This window comes from Lutjanus erythropterus, chromosome 1 (assembly GCF_056507025.1).
Source record: "Lutjanus erythropterus isolate fLutEry1 chromosome 1, fLutEry1.hap2, whole genome shotgun sequence".
Taxonomy (NCBI): Eukaryota; Metazoa; Chordata; class Actinopteri; order Lutjaniformes; family Lutjanidae; genus Lutjanus; species Lutjanus erythropterus.
Window position 1 is genome coordinate 2,028,700 of NC_139317.1, and position 15,852 is coordinate 2,044,551.

At 39.4% G+C, this 15,852-nt stretch overlaps 1 protein-coding gene across 1 annotated transcript in view; it reads right to left on the reverse strand.

Moving 5' to 3' along the window:
* LOC146332448 (serine/threonine-protein kinase BRSK2-like) overlaps positions 1 to 15,852 on the reverse strand; it is a 158,150-nt gene that overhangs the window by 22,996 nt on the left and 119,302 nt on the right. The window contains exons 9-13 of the mRNA XM_084715457.1: positions 14,135 to 14,166; positions 11,992 to 12,156; positions 11,661 to 11,758; positions 10,757 to 10,910; positions 5,166 to 5,225 (exon numbers count right to left, since the gene is read on the reverse strand). Of these exons, the coding sequence (XP_084571583.1) occupies positions 5,166 to 5,225; positions 10,757 to 10,910; positions 11,661 to 11,758; positions 11,992 to 12,156; positions 14,135 to 14,166 (509 nt within the window). The remainder of the gene's footprint in view (positions 1 to 5,165; positions 5,226 to 10,756; positions 10,911 to 11,660; positions 11,759 to 11,991; positions 12,157 to 14,134; positions 14,167 to 15,852) is intronic.

The following is a 15,852-nucleotide window of genomic DNA, read 5'->3' on the forward strand; positions in this document are numbered from 1 at the left end:
CTGCAGTGGATGTTTGTGTCCACAGAGGATGTTAGCTCGTGGCTAATTCATTCAGTTCAGAAAGTCAAACCTCATTAAGAAAATCTGCCAGACAACAAGGAGACATTCAAGTTAACATTTACCAACATATGAGCAACATCTGGGGTTACAGTCAACATCTATAAATAGTTCAGACATGTCAGCATTATAACACACACACACACACACACACACACACACACACACACACACACACACACACACACACACGCTGCAAAATTCATTAGCATCATTTCTCTTCTCTTCATGAGCTTTTTCATTTTTCATTTACGAATCATTAACTTTTCATATCTCCTCTTTTTCTTTCCCTCTTTGCTCAAATGGCATCTTCTCTCCTTGGGATTGCCCCTCACACACAGACACACACACACACACACACACACACACACACACACACACACACACACAAACACACATGCACACTTTTACTAAAGAGCACGCAGGCCTGCTGATGTCTGTGAAGACTTTGGGATTTAATTGTCCGTAGAACAATTTGGCTTTGTTGGAAGTGAAAAATGAAAACAGTAAATCATGATTAAATGTGCTTGAAGACACACACACACACACATACACACACACACACACACACACACACACACACACACACACACACACACACACACACACACACACACTTTCACAGTTGTGTTGTCGTCACATGAGATGGTGGTGATGGTGGTAATTTTGTTCCTTCAAATATAATTTTCTTTATTACTGTGATTTTCTCTTTTCTTTGTTTCTCTCTCGTTTCTCACAATGACTCTTCATGCTGTGTTTCTCTGAGCGTCTTCACAAAGTCATGAATATAACAACTGACAAATGAAAATAATCATGTCTGTGCAATATAAGACACAAAAAAATTATCTTATGACAGTGACACTATAGTGGAGAAACCAGCTTAAAGGGTAATTCTGGCATTTTTAAACCTTGTGTTGTTGTTGTTGTGAATTATTAATTGTTTATTTGGAGTTTAAAGTAATTAATAACATGATTTATGTTGTTTAGTTTAAATAAAAATAGTTAAAAAGGAGTGTAAAAATAAAAAATATTACTCGTCTACTGAGGGAGGAATCTAAAGTGTGCCACTGGACAGTTTGTCACTCAAATCACTTCCAGTTAGAAAGTTGTGTTATGAGAATTATTCGTTGTCATGACAACAGGAAGCTTTAGACTTTGAGTGCAAAACTTTCACCAAAAAATCTGCAGATACTTTTATTTCATATTGTTGGCAAATGATCAGGGCATAAGCTGGATAACCAACGTGTTCAATGATTTGAAGTTGTTTCTTCATCTCCTTTAAATGATTTAATGCACACCTACAGCTTGATTATCCCTGTTTTAACATATTTCTTTACATTGATCAGACATACAATTAGATGTTTTAATGGTTTAATAATGTTTTGCTTCCATGTACATCACACTTTTATCTGCTCTTTTAAATGTTTTTCATATCAGTCATTATCTTCTCAGCCTCGTTCTGATTGAAGATCAGGTTTAGTTTTTTAGTCCATAAATCACTGCTGGAGTTTCACAGGAAAATACTGTTGCAGAATCTCCCAAACAGTGGAAGTGAATGGTGACCAGTTTTCAAACAAATGCCTCCATACTGCTCATCTGGTGTAATCCAAGTCTCTTAAAGCCCAAATATGCCAAGTTGATTAAAAAAATGTTGTTTATGTTGTGTTTTTAGCCTGAATCTTCACTGTAGATTCTTAGCTTGGAGGCATGTGCACATGCACACTGTCTGAACTGTGTGTGTGTGGTGTGACGGTGTGCAAACGGCATGTCGGGACTTTAGGAGACTTGGATTGTAGCTGACAAACAAAACAAAATAAACCCAACCTTCAATCGGCATGAGGGTGAATAGATAATGACTGAACTTTCATTTTTTGGGGAACTATCCCTTTAAGGGAGGGGTGTTTGTGAGTCTCTGATTTTGTTATTCTTCTTTTGTAAATCTTTCAACGTTGAAAGCACTTTGTGGTTAAGCTTGAAAAGTGCTATATAAATAAAATAAAATAATAATTATTATATAGATACAGATGCTGGGCTTGTGCGCTGATGTGTGTCTTGTTTTTTTTTGTCTTTTGACATTTGTTTTGGTTTGTTGTTACAGACAAAAGCAAAAAAAGGAAGTAGTACATTTTTGGGGGACTATTTTCAGAGGCAGATTAGTTTGTAATCAAAGTAAACATGTTAAACTGTGTGTGTGTTTATGGTAATGAATGAATGTGCAGGTTTGTGTTCCACTGATGTGTTCTTCATAGTTTTCAGACAACACTGCAGCTGGTGTTCCGACTCTTTATCTGATGTGTTTCCTGCAGGTTTGTGTTTGTGCTGATCAGACTCAAACACACTGAATCTGTGAACTAATATTGAGGAAGTGCTGAGGACGACGTGTCGAACGGCTGCCGGCTCACGACGCTGCTCCATTAATGACGGCGAGGAGACACTTCAGAGACGAGCTTCTATTAACAGACAACTCATTAACTGTGACACCCATCCAGTCCACAGTCAGGAAACTGCAGCCGGCTACTCTTTGAAATCTGAAAATTAATTCACGGTTCATCGCTGCTGATGTGTGTGAGAGAGGCAGAACGCAACAAGCTTCATTTTATGGATCTCCCCAATTAGATGATGAGCGAGATAAAGGAGCATTCAGAGGGAGTGAGAGCCTCATTTCCATCTCCATGTTTGTGCTCCGTCTGCATTCCTCGCAATTAAATTTATGCTAATCTCCATCAGGGCCGCGAACGCATCGACAAGCTGCGTTTCCCCGGCGCAAGGTCAGTCACAGAGGGAGGCTGGAGGCTGCACGATGGTGAGAATGACCCCTCCCCATGCTTCACTGGAATCACAAACACATGTAAACCCACAACACACACATCAACACACACACTGACAGTGAGGAGTGAAGATGGGTGGAAGGAGAAGAGCAGGAGCGAGTGAAGGAAACAGAAAAGTTGACCTAAAAATTCTCCTCAACCCCCCGAGGGCTGAGGGAGGAACGTCAAAGACGAAGTGGGTGCAAAGAGGAGGGTGTGCTATTTTTCTGATTTCACAGAGAAGAAAATATTCTGCAGCTTCTCTCACAGGAAACACACTGATGCACTCAGAGGTTTAGTGTCAGTGTGAATGTCTGACTGAATCTGTGTGGTGGGAACAAACAGACTGCGTGGGTCTGATCCGATGCTGATACTCGACCCGATGCTGGGCAGCAAGAACTGTTTTCATGATCTGGTTAAAGTGACCAAACTGCAAGTCCTACCGCTCTGTCTCCGTCCTCCTGTCCTCTTCCTGGTCGTGTTTGCATCTAAATAAATGTCAAATTTTAAACTGAATTTGGAGTAAATCTGCAAATGGGAATGTGAGTGAATCATACTGAGATTTGGTTCATTGAGGTAAGCAGCAGGTGGTCAAAACATTGTACACTTCACTCAAAATTGAAAATTCAGTCATTATCTACTCGGCCTCATGCAGATCGAGGGTCGCGTTTATGTTGTTAGTCCACAAAACACTGCTGGAGTTACTCTGGAGAACAGAACAGTGTTGCAGAAGAAGTGATGGTGATGGTTTTCAAAAAACAATCATAAAAAAAAAATGTAAAAGAAAAATGCCTCCATACTGATCGTCTGGTGTAACCTAAGTCTCCTTAAGCCCCAACATGCTGTTCACACACAATTACACAATTAAGTTTTTTGGGTGTTACTACTTTCAAGAGTAGATTTTCAAGTGTGTACTTTAACTCAAACTTAAATATTCATTACAAAGTGTAATCTACTTAGTTACTTTTAAAATCACAGTTGAGTACTGAGTACATTTTGAATATTATCAAAACCTTTTATCTACATGTTAGAAGCCAATCAGGTGATCTGAACACAAAGGGACCAATGAAAACAAAGACATACAGACGGGAAACAAAACAAAATACTGCGGCAGCACATGTTTGGATTAAGGATGTTAATGACTAATCATTAATCAATTAACTGCCATTAAGAATTTAACCAATTAAAAATGTATTATTGCATATTTAATCTGTAGTCATGGTGGTTACTGCACCTCATTTGTTTTGTCTGATGGAGCCTTTTGTTGAATAAGGAAAAAAATATGCCTCTTAAAAATTAAAATGATTAGTTGATTATTAGCAACTATTGGTTCAGGAAAACACAAAATGTGCAGCCCTAGTTTGGAGAGGTGACTGTGACATCAACAGTTAAAAATAACTTTGTGATTTATTTAAGTATATTTCTAACACCAGTACTGTTACTTGTATTTGAGTATTATTTCAGCAGTGGAACATTACTTGTACTTGAGTACAGATTTTCAAAACTCTTTCACTACCGTGTGAACGTGGCTCCAAACTAAGGATCAACAGTGAAGACTGAGAATAAAAACATGGTGTAATGACATCTTTAAAGTCAGCTCGGCATGTTGGAGCTTTATGACGAACAGTATGGAGGCATTTTATGTTTTTATTCTCTTGTTCTTTTCTTACATTTGAAAACTGGTCAAACTAAACCTGATCTGAAGGTAACTACATAATGACTGAATTTTCATTTCTGGGTGAACTATCCCTTTAAAGGAGCACCTGCGGAACCTCAAATGGTGAAGAACAGGATGGAAATCAGACGTTTCTGCGTGTTTCACGTGTGAATGTGAGGAAGGTGATCAGTAAGGTATCACAGCTGTGGGAGACAGTATATTAATAAAGAGATTTTTGTTTTTTTCCAAGACAAGGACACTCATTTTAATTATTCTTGAAACATTTTTTCTGTTGGAAACAAGTTAAAATAAAATTTTCTCTGTTTTTCTGCAGATTTTTCTGACATTTTTACCTTATTGCTTCTTTTGAAAACAGAATCTTGTTTCTGTTTTCTATGTGGCTTAATTTTTGTTAGAAAGTTATAGACAGTTTTTTACATAAAGTATGTTAACAGGTTATTTCTAATAGGCAGAAACTTGCATGCTACATTTAAAAGTGGAAGACATCACAAGACATTTAAAGAACTTCAGCAGGCACTAAATAAAGAAAACTTAACAAATGTGGATGGTGAAAAGGAAAGAACAGAATGGATCTGACACTACAAACAAACAGAGGGAACACGGCGGACGGAGCCGACCAATACCTTTCCTCCTTGCTGCAGTTAGCGTTTGTGATATCCAAGCTTTTACTGAAAACAGATTTGCTAAAAAGGGGGCAGACAGAAAATCAGGAGACAGACAGAAAGGCAGTCACATAAGGGGAATCCTAACAAACAGCATGCAGTACTCAAAAAACAAACAAAGAAAACTTGTGACAGGTTTAAGCACTGTAAAATAATAAAAAATCACCATGAAGCAAAGAGCAACACAAGAACTGAGAGCATGCACAGACTGAGAAATCAGAGGACAAAAACCAGGAGGAGAAACACATTCATGGTTCATGCTCGAGTCAGCGGGACATTCAACACACTCCCTCAATTTCTGTTTCCATCTCCTGGAACCTGTTTACACGCTGTAATGTTCAAATTCATTATCTGTGCTGAATCATTCATCAGCGAGGAGAAGAAACGCTCGCAGAAGCGATAAGAAAACAGCAGCTGAACACAACCTGTGACGATAAGAAATCAGGTGAGTCCTGCTGTGTGAACCTGAGCCACAAACACCCTGTCAGAGCAGAAAAACACAACTAAATCAAGTTGTGTTTGTGAAAAGATGATAATCAGGAGGCCGATAGAGCCGTGATGAAGAGTTCACTGTCGGTCTAATGGGTGCTGATAGAGCAGCTTATGTCAGCCAGGTGAATAACAGGCCAGTGTCTTAAGTCATTTCATGAGTTGTCTTGCTTTTTGTGTCACGCCGTAGTCCGTACCGACATATACAGAGACGACGTGTCATTTATGAGCAAATGGAGAAAAAACTGTCAGGTGATGTTGTATAAAAAGAGACAAAGTCTGGAGGAAGTCGGGGTCAAACAAACACAGGACTTTGACTCAGGAGACCACAGTTTGTGCCACGTGTAAAACCAAAAGTTAATGTCTACTTGTTTTAACTTTATTATGGAAGTTAACTTAACTAATGTACTTATTTTAACACAAACTATGATGTTTTCTTCAGCCTAACCAAGTCGACGAAGGTCCCCTGACTACTGTTAACTCATAAAATGCACTGGACTAAATGGCATTAAATGACATGCAAAGAGCTTAAAATGCATTGACATGACATGCAAATATCTTCAAAGTGGCGTGCATTTATATGCCGTCCAATGAGATCGTGTCGGCGATGTTGCTGTGAAATATTTTCAGCAGTCGAGCTGTCATTCCTGTGGCCGGATGACAAAGTCGTGGGGAGCTTTACTGGTTCCAGTATTTTCCGAGTCACACCAGCAATTAGACCAGCAAAGTTCTGTGGTGAAATTAACTAATTTGAATGGAAAGTTTAGCTTTGGCGACACACAAATTTGTGCCGTTGAAGAGCAGCTTCTGACAGCCCCAAACTTTGAGGGAACGGAGAACCGGAGTCCAAATGGAGGAAATAATTGAAGCTTTTTATCGACCGTCCACTTTTATTGAACCTCCTCTGTCAGAATATAAACTCAACAACACTTTAATCCAGTGATAACGTTTGTTTTATCCCAGTGTCAGAATAAAATCATGAGTGTTTGGTGTGTAACTCCGTCACCTGAGACCGGGATGAATCAGAGCTGTCTGAGTCACTTACTTTTTCTTTTTGTTTTCTTGGCTGCTCCGACAAAATCAGACATGTCTGATATCAGTCATCAGATATTAGGTCTGGGGTTATAACTTGGGATTATTTTCAGAGCAATGGGCCTTTGGAGCAGCGGGTTTTGTTTTCAGGATAACAGGCTGATTGGAGTTTTCTGAAAAACGGGCCGTGGGAACAACGACATGTCACCGTCTCTAAACATCACAGCTGCCTCCCCGGGATCAAACCTGCCAACATCTCAGTAACTTCCTGTGTATTTAGACATAAATGTTCCATCTCATCAGCGCTCATCTCTCTCTGTCTCTGTTGTTCCTGAACACGGCGAGCTCAGCGTTCAGTCTGTGTGTGTTGATTATTTTCGTCTACGACCACGCAGACTGTTTCTGCTGTCTGAGCCTCAGGTCCACACCAAAGTCTGACTTTCATGTGGATTTGTTGAGTTCCTCTCGCTCTGCTCGTGACCCTTAAATTAAACTGATGTGAAATGACTCTGTCTCACTTTGAGGGCTTTAAATGATGAGGATGATGAAGGATGTCAAAGCTGATTTATTGCTCTGCTGTTAAAGTGTCGACGTTAATGTGACAGTTAAGTGAAGAAATTTATATACAAATAGACGCATGTTTAAAGTTCTCAGCTTTATTATCCATGTCTTTGGGTCAATGAGGTTAATTTTAGGTTAAATGCGAACATTTTATGAAAACTGAAAATAGGAAACCTCTTCTGATGCATATCGACTTCAATCTGACCTTCTTCTGTCATATTTTTTGCAGGATGGGGGATCAAAGCAGCTTCAAGAAGAGGTGGAACATATTTTTTAGGGCATATATCTGTCTGGTTTTCAGAAATATAACTCTGACTGTCCTTCTCTTATTACTGCTAAACAAATTAAATGAAATAAATTGTTTAAACTCAATCTTTTATCCATTTATTGTTATATTATTCTTTCCTATGTTCATGTTTTTTTTCTCTTAATATTTTATGTCTGATCTTTTATTTAGTGTTTACTGTATTACCTTACATCATTACTTTTTTACTTCATGATCAAATTCTTGTTTCACATTGTTTTGCTTTCACTGTCTGTCAAAGTACTTTGAAAAAGTTCTTCTGAGAAACTTCAGAAATCCCACGCTGTTATTCAGTGAAAATGCTGCAAGAGAGCTGCACAATAAAACATGAAGCTTCTCTGTTTCGGTCTGGGTTTTATATATTTACACATAATGAAAATGTTTTTTATCTTCAACTCAAACAACAAGTTATTGAACTCAACCTTAAAAGGCTTTTATATGTTTTTATGTTCACATCACAGCTGAAGATTTTCACAAGTACTGAGGATATATTTATTTATGATGTTTGGAACCTCTCAGACAGACACTTTCCATTCATTTCAGTAAGATATAACAATCAAGAGGTTTCAAAGCAGCTAAGCTTGAATCAGTCCATCAGAGTGCACTTCACTTCAGCTTTAATCATCATCAGAGTTAAATTATTCTTTGCTGAAATGGACAGCAGGCGTTAAACTGTTTCACAGTAAGTCAATCATCGGTCAGACATTTAAAACAGTCGACTGTTTCATGTTTTCCAGAAAAACTGTCTCTTGTGGTAAATAGTGACTCAGGGGCAAAGGAAGATGCAGCATGACGTTGTTGGGAAATAAAATGGAAGAAATGGCTCACTGGACGGAGTAAAAATGTAAAGCACTACAGTAAATTAGTTTGAGTAACTTTAAGGAACTTCAGGGTGCAAAGAAAGGTAATGTGTGCAGTTTCTTCTGTTTCTTTTGTTTGATTCACATAAATAAGAAGAAAAAACAAGGTTTGTCATGCAAGATGCACAAAATGCACAGATAACCTGTTCTGACACTTCCTCAGTAAATCTGGACTTCAGTTTAATGGAGTTTGTTCTTTCATGGGATTAATTCAGGCATCATTATCGAGGCTCCTCTCAAACACTGGGACTATTCAAAGTTACAACCTCTAAAATTCTGTTGGTTCATTCCAACAATACAAAAGTATCAAGAGTCACTTAATGCACAAACTTGCCAAATACATGTCAGGTTCACAACCTCTTGTCCTCCTTGACTGCATGCTCCATGCACACTTTACACACACAACGCACAAACCTGAGAGTCCTGTATCAACACAGTCTCACTCCAAACTCATCAAATACAGCAGCTCGGTCAGCAGCCCTGCACCTGAGGCTATGATGCTGTAGGTACCCCTCTAGGGTCACTTTTGCACGACGGCCCGGCAATTAAATAAGTCATAATAAATTTGCAGCATCTGGGTAGATTGTGAAAGTAAAGCCATAAAAAATGACTTGGTTAAGTTTAGGAAAGATCATAGTTTAAGTTAAAATAAGAAAGTTATGTACATAACTTAAAGTATGTAACATCACTTATGTACATTACATAACTTACAAATGCAATGCATTTTAAAAAGAAGTCAACATTTACAATCCGTTTTACATCAGATATGAAAACTGGACTTCTGGGACTTGTCCATCCTCTCCAGCCTCCATAGATGGACTTTCTTGCTCTTTATACTGTATCATCTGACTTCAACACTGCATCAAAACATGACGCTAGAGGGGCGCCTCCAGAAATCCTACAGGGGTACCTACAGTGTTATAACTTAAAGCACAGGGGCACTTACAAAGCTGATGTGTTTGACATGTTGGGAGCGAGAAAAAGGCTGCATGTTCATGCATTTCAACAGTCGTAACCAGGTCGAAGAGCACACTGTTAGGCTTTGTTCAGACTGCCAGCCTAAATCTGTTTTTTCATATCCAGATTGTATCCAGATCAGTGAAAAGTCGAGACAGAGAAAACCCACCATGCAATGCAACTTTTATAATCAGATCGAAGCTTGGAGTTCATCGGAGCAGCTGGGCATCACATCGTATACCAGCCTCCTCGCACTGTCAAGTCTCCTCCATCGAGCCAGATAAACTCAGCGAGACGATGGAGCTCTGTTTTTCAGTCTTCCACAATAGAAAGTCATGTCATCAGCGTACAGAGTTACTGTGGATGATTAAGACCTGGGTACGGCATCGCCGCTTAGTCTTGGCTTCCAAGGCTAAAGGAGACGTCTGTAAAACTGATGACAGGACATCTGGAACTACAAACAAGGTCAATTATGACTCTTTCTACTGTAAGTTTGATCCATGGAGGTTTTACATTAGTAAAATTTTCCTGAAGCTGAGAAAAGCCATTTAAAACCTGACATTATCACAATGTAAAGTCTAAGGTCTAAGCAGGAAATCACGGGGGGGGGGGGGGGGGGCAGTGGGAGAAACATGACTGTGCACATTTATGGGCTGCACACCCCAGACGTAAAACCAGAAACTTAACTTTTTCTGGTGTATGTGCCAGGTGAGCAATGCTTATCGGACTGAATGGACACCATCTTTGCGTCCAGTATCCAGCTCTATTATACATCCAGGGTAGTTACTGACAGCTCCGTTGTTCCCACAGCAGGTTGGTGATGTCTGGACACTCGTATCTGATCTGATCACCCGTACAGTGAGTCTGTCTTACAGACCTGCTTTAAAAAACATCGGATTTGCCTGCAGTCTGAAGAAAACCTGAGTTCCTGACAGATCGGCTGGAACAGGAGTTCACGTCAGGTCTCGTGTGATATGTCCTGTACATCTTGAACCGACAGACAGAGAATGATGCATCGTGTATTTAACCACAGGTCAGTGAAAGAGGGACGGATTTACAGCTGTGGACGGACCTCACAGCGGACCTGACTGAGCTCAGCCAAGTGAAGAATTGAACGGAGGTCGTACTGAGGGAAAACAGACGGCGTGTGTGACATAAATCTGAAAAAGGACCGGCCGCTGCTGAGCTGAACCTCCGTCTCTGACTTCACTGAACTGGGATGAAATACATCAACAACAACCATCATCATAAACACTCCGAATAACATCACGTCTTCTCGATCGGCCCGTGTGTGCGTCAGACATGTCTGTCCATGCTCATGAACACACGTGCAGATCTCCCTCTCTTACCTCTGACCATGCGTTGCCATGTCGATGGCTCGTCGCACCGGTACGGGAGATCCTCCCTCCGTGACGCTCAACACCTCCATGGACTTCCTCTCCGGTCTCCGCTTGCCGTGACGGCTCAGCATGGGCGAGTCCACGCGCTTCCTGGGAGGGTCTGCTGAGCGGGGTCAGGAGGTCAAAGGTCAATGAAGAGAAAACACACAGACAGGAAGCAGTTAGAAAAGCAGCAAATATATAATATTAACCTAAAGAACCTAAAGAAAAGAAGCTACCTTGTTTTTCTATCTTGATGACCATGCACTTTTTTTTTTATCTGCACAGTCGATAAAAATGTTCCACACCAGTACTTTCACTTGTAACTGAGTAATAGTCCACCACTGGATATTACCCTCATCCATTTTTAATGCTGTGTCATACTTCTGTGGTTATTTTGGTGAAAATAACAGAAACGTAATGCCATGCATTACTCTGCACAGACAGTAACATTGTACAGTAATTTATTACAAATGAAAGTAACTGGTAATACATGATATATTCTCTTCTGAAAGTGAGTGCACCCTGCTATTTGTTCTTCTAAAATCTCTGTGAATTTTGTATTAGAAAGACAGAAGGTGCAGAAAAGACTTAAACACTGATGTCTGGAAATGTGGGCATCAGCCAAGACTCAGCTCGTTCCTGCGCTTCTTGTAGCAGCTGCCAACTCCCAGCAGTGATGTCAGAGTGTCCTCAGTGCACCTCAGGGTGCAGCAAAATGCACCAAAATGAGAACTACTGACGTAGTATATACTGAGGCGTAGCAGGTAATGGTAAATGTGTGTGAATGCTAATGCAGATATTTTGTCATAAACCAAAGTACTCTTTTGTTGTGATGTTGTTGTATTCGGTGGAGTTTAGCTGGACAGCCTACCGATCTCATTGCGTGGCGGCAGGTTCTGGTCCTCGTGGCTGGGATACCTCTCCTTACGGTCCAGCAGCAGGAAGTAGATCATCTTCTCCTGGTTGTCACTGAGGAGAGAGAAGACTCGCCATCAGCTGAGAGCTCATTGGTTAAGAGCAGGACAGTAAGATGCTCCATCATCACAAGACATATTAAATAGAAGAATTCATCAAAGTGACAATTTCTCAGCCATCTCATCTATTTCTCTGCCCCTCCCTCCTCCTGTAATCTTCTTCCTCTGTGGTTTTATCACCCTCCACCCTTCCTCCTCCTCCTCCTCCTCCTCCTCCTCCTCACTCACTCCTCAGACAGCAGGTCTTTGGTCAGTTTGTCCTTGTCTCTGAAGCAGCCCAGTGAGTGCATGCTCTCCAGGACATCGGGGTCGATCTCCTCGGCCGAGGCCAGCGTCCTGATGGCCACCTTCCTGGGGACGGGCTGCTCGGGCTCCGGCTCGTTCTTTCCAGCTCTGCAACACACAACAAGAAGCCAACTGACAGGACAAGACTGACACTGAACTCTGAATTTCAGATTCAGATTGTCAACAGCTGGCAGCTCTGAAGTTGACCGTGTTTTTGTAAGAACGAATGATTCAGTTTCCTTATCAAAATCTTAATAATGTTCTAGTGGAAACATCCTCTAACAGAGCTCACCGGGCAGCTCAAACCTGTGGGGAGACGCGCTCGACTGCACAAGACTTCCTGATAAGCAAACAAACACATCTAATAACTGGAAATGGAAGCAGGAGCACTTAACCATGACAGATATGCAACATAAAAACTGATGTTCTGCCAACACTGTGCCGTCTTCAGACAGATAAATGTGTTAGTTTCTGATTTATTGTCTCCCGGGCAACCAGATGTACATTTTTTTAATACAAAACAGTTAATGTGGAATAAAGTAACATGTTGAATTAAAATTCAAATAGGTATCCAGACAAAATGGATGCAGTGACATCTTTTAAATCACTATTTAAAAACTTTTATAGACTTTTTATTGCTTCTGTTGTTTCATTTTTACTCAATTATTTATTTTCTTAATTGCTTTTTATTGGTTTGTTTTTATTTGTTGCTCCTTTTATTTTACTGCTTTTATTTGTATTTGTATTTATTTATTTGTATATCATATTCTATTTAATTCAACTTTCTGCATCCTGTTTTTTCTTCTTGTTTTAACTTTATCTTCATTTTGTCTGGATCTGTTTGGCCTCCTTGAGACTCCAACAAGAAATATTTATTGAAAGATTTATCCCTGCCATCATCACACTAATACAGTGAAGTGATCTAAATCCTCCTACACATTTTGAATTATACATTTATCTTTGTTTTCCCAACAAGACTCAACTTTTGATGCATATACATAAACACACCCACAGCTCCCCTCCTGACCTTTAGCTTTTATTTATTCATTTATTTATGTATTTTCTCTGTTCCAAACACCAAGACTTAAATCTGGGGTGTCTTTGTTTTATTTTATTTATTTCTTATTTATCCACAAACCATATAGATAGAGCTATAAAAAAATAGAAAAACAGCAGTAAAAATTGTATAAGTTGCTGAAACAGAATTAAAAACAGTTAAAGTTAAAAATAAAGGTGCTATGGAAATAAAACTATTATTATTTTCATTATTTATTTATCTATATAGTGAGTCTGAGTTCATAATGGATGCCGCAGCTCTGTGTCGGGGTAATAAATCTGCAATCTGAGGTTAAATTTGGGCACTAAGACACAATCAATAAAACTTATTATGGTATAAATTTTAACTTCTATATTAAAAGCTCAGGGATCACATGAGTATTAAACGGTGTAAATCCAAAAATAAGTGCAATGAATTTACAAGTAGACCACATTTCTTTTTGTATACAATTAGATAATAATTATAGTAAAGTTTTAAGTCAACAAAAAATGCATAAAAATAGCATAAAAATGTCTAGTATTTCATGACTATAATGACATAAACACACACAGATTGTACTCAGGTTGAGTTCTTCTTCTTCTGTTTACAACTCGACCTGTTAATCCAAATTACTATATAAGTATTCTGATTATTTGTGAGTTAATACACTTTTTATACTTAAATTTAAGGCTGACAGGATAAAAAAATCAGAAAAGATCACCAGCTGAGTGACATGCAACATTTAATAAAAGACTAAACATCAGTTTGCTTATGTGTTGATTGAACCTTCAGGATAATTTCAAATCAATAACAGAATTCTGCTGTTTAAAACCCAGAAATAGTGAATCCCTCAGAGATCAGAGGTGCATTAGAAGCGATGATGTTTGAGCTCTTATTCTCAACACTAATGGAGCTGCTTCTTCTCTCAGGGGTTTCAAGCAGAGATTTCAAAAACTGGCTCATTATTCTGCGTTTTTCCTTCATCATCTCACTTTAATGTGCACACAGACACTAAACAGAGAAGAAACAGGTAAAAAGTCAGATACTTACAGGTACCACGTATGTTTCTGGATCTGCTCTAACTGTAACAGAAATCAGAGGAAATAAACATTAATGACTCTTTTATTTGTGAGTAAAACAAAAAAGACATTTGTGTTTAAAGGCAGATGAAACAGGATGTGATGTTTGTTACGGCTTCATTTGAGCACTTGAAGACTCCACAAGTTCTAATTGCGTGTTTTTGTTCAATGAGCCATCTGGTCGGGTCAGGATGATCATTTGATGCCTGCTAGATTTTTTTTCTTTTTGCAGACTTACAACCAAAATACACACATCTAATACAAGTGGGAACTAATTAACTTGAGTGTGTAACGCAGCATTTCTTGTCAGATTGAGTAAAGATCCGCCTCTTTAAGAAGGACTGGCAGATTTTATTACCAACCATTTAAAGAGTAGTTTACTGATTTAGCATCACACTCTGATAACATTACAGGACTCATTATGGACAGTTTTTAAGGGTGTTTTGTTTGGTTTGCACTGACTCAGGGACTGATCTAATACAATTTAATCACATGGCAACATTTGAAAGCGGTCCAAAAGTTGTAAACTCTAAACAAAACACCTCCTCCTCTTTCTTTTTTTCCCTTCATTTTGGAGCAGCAGCAGTGTGTGTGTTGCTAATAGTTTTCATTGTGTTTATGTGGTTAATATACCAGATTACACTGAGTGAAAAAATGCAGCTGAAGCGAGCATCTCGACTGCAGCTAGAAAACAACGTCCTGATGCATCTTGTCAGAGGATGAGCCACCTCGCCGTTGGAGATGGGCTCTGATGGGCACATATCACCACACACTCGCACGACAATCGCCCCTCAGGTGGTGCATCAGGTGGACCTGATTAGATTATCTTTAACCGGGTCAACTGCATTCTGACTGCAAACATACGGCTCTGGAGTTCAAGCAGAGACCACCTTCTCTAGGTGATCTTTGTCGGCGTATTTTGCCCTGCATCCCAGTGTGACTGCACACATATAAAAGCTCCAGGTTTTAAAACAACTGGTCCAAACAAGTTCTGTGTGGATATGCTCTAAAAAAAAGGATCAAAATCGATCCAGCCAAACCATAAATATCATCTTTTTTATTACGCACTTTTGTCTTCCTCATTGAAACCTAGCACCTACATTACCCACAATGCAACATGACCGCCAACAGTTCCATCAGAGATTAAGGTGTGTTATGTTAGTAGCATGTGTCCTCGCCTGAGGACATTTATCAGACTTCACACACCTCCCTTTGGAGACACAAAAGGCTGTATACAACCAGCAGAACTCCCCGACACCTGGAAACACACTGATGTAGAAAATCAGTGGAATTTCCCTTTAAATAAATATTTTGTATTATTCTGAACACAGGACTTGAACTTACTGTGCAGTATTTTTTCAGTGAGGCGTTAATATTTCTTCAACTGCTGTTTATCAGACGGTGAAAAACAGTTTTTAGGCACCAACAATTTACTCCTCTATCTTCATAATTGAAAGGTTAGCATGCTGCTAATGTTTACTGTACCTGCTGTAATCACGTGCATGTTTTAGATCAATCTAATGGAGTAATGACCTCTCCAGGGTCCCCTGCAACCCTGAACTAATGATGTTGCAGACGGGAAAATAGATGAATGGGACCTTGCAGAATAAAACTCTTTAATCTAACATTTTTATCATCTCCACCTGGCAGGATTGAAGAAGCAGTAGGACATTTTTGCTACAGCTGCTC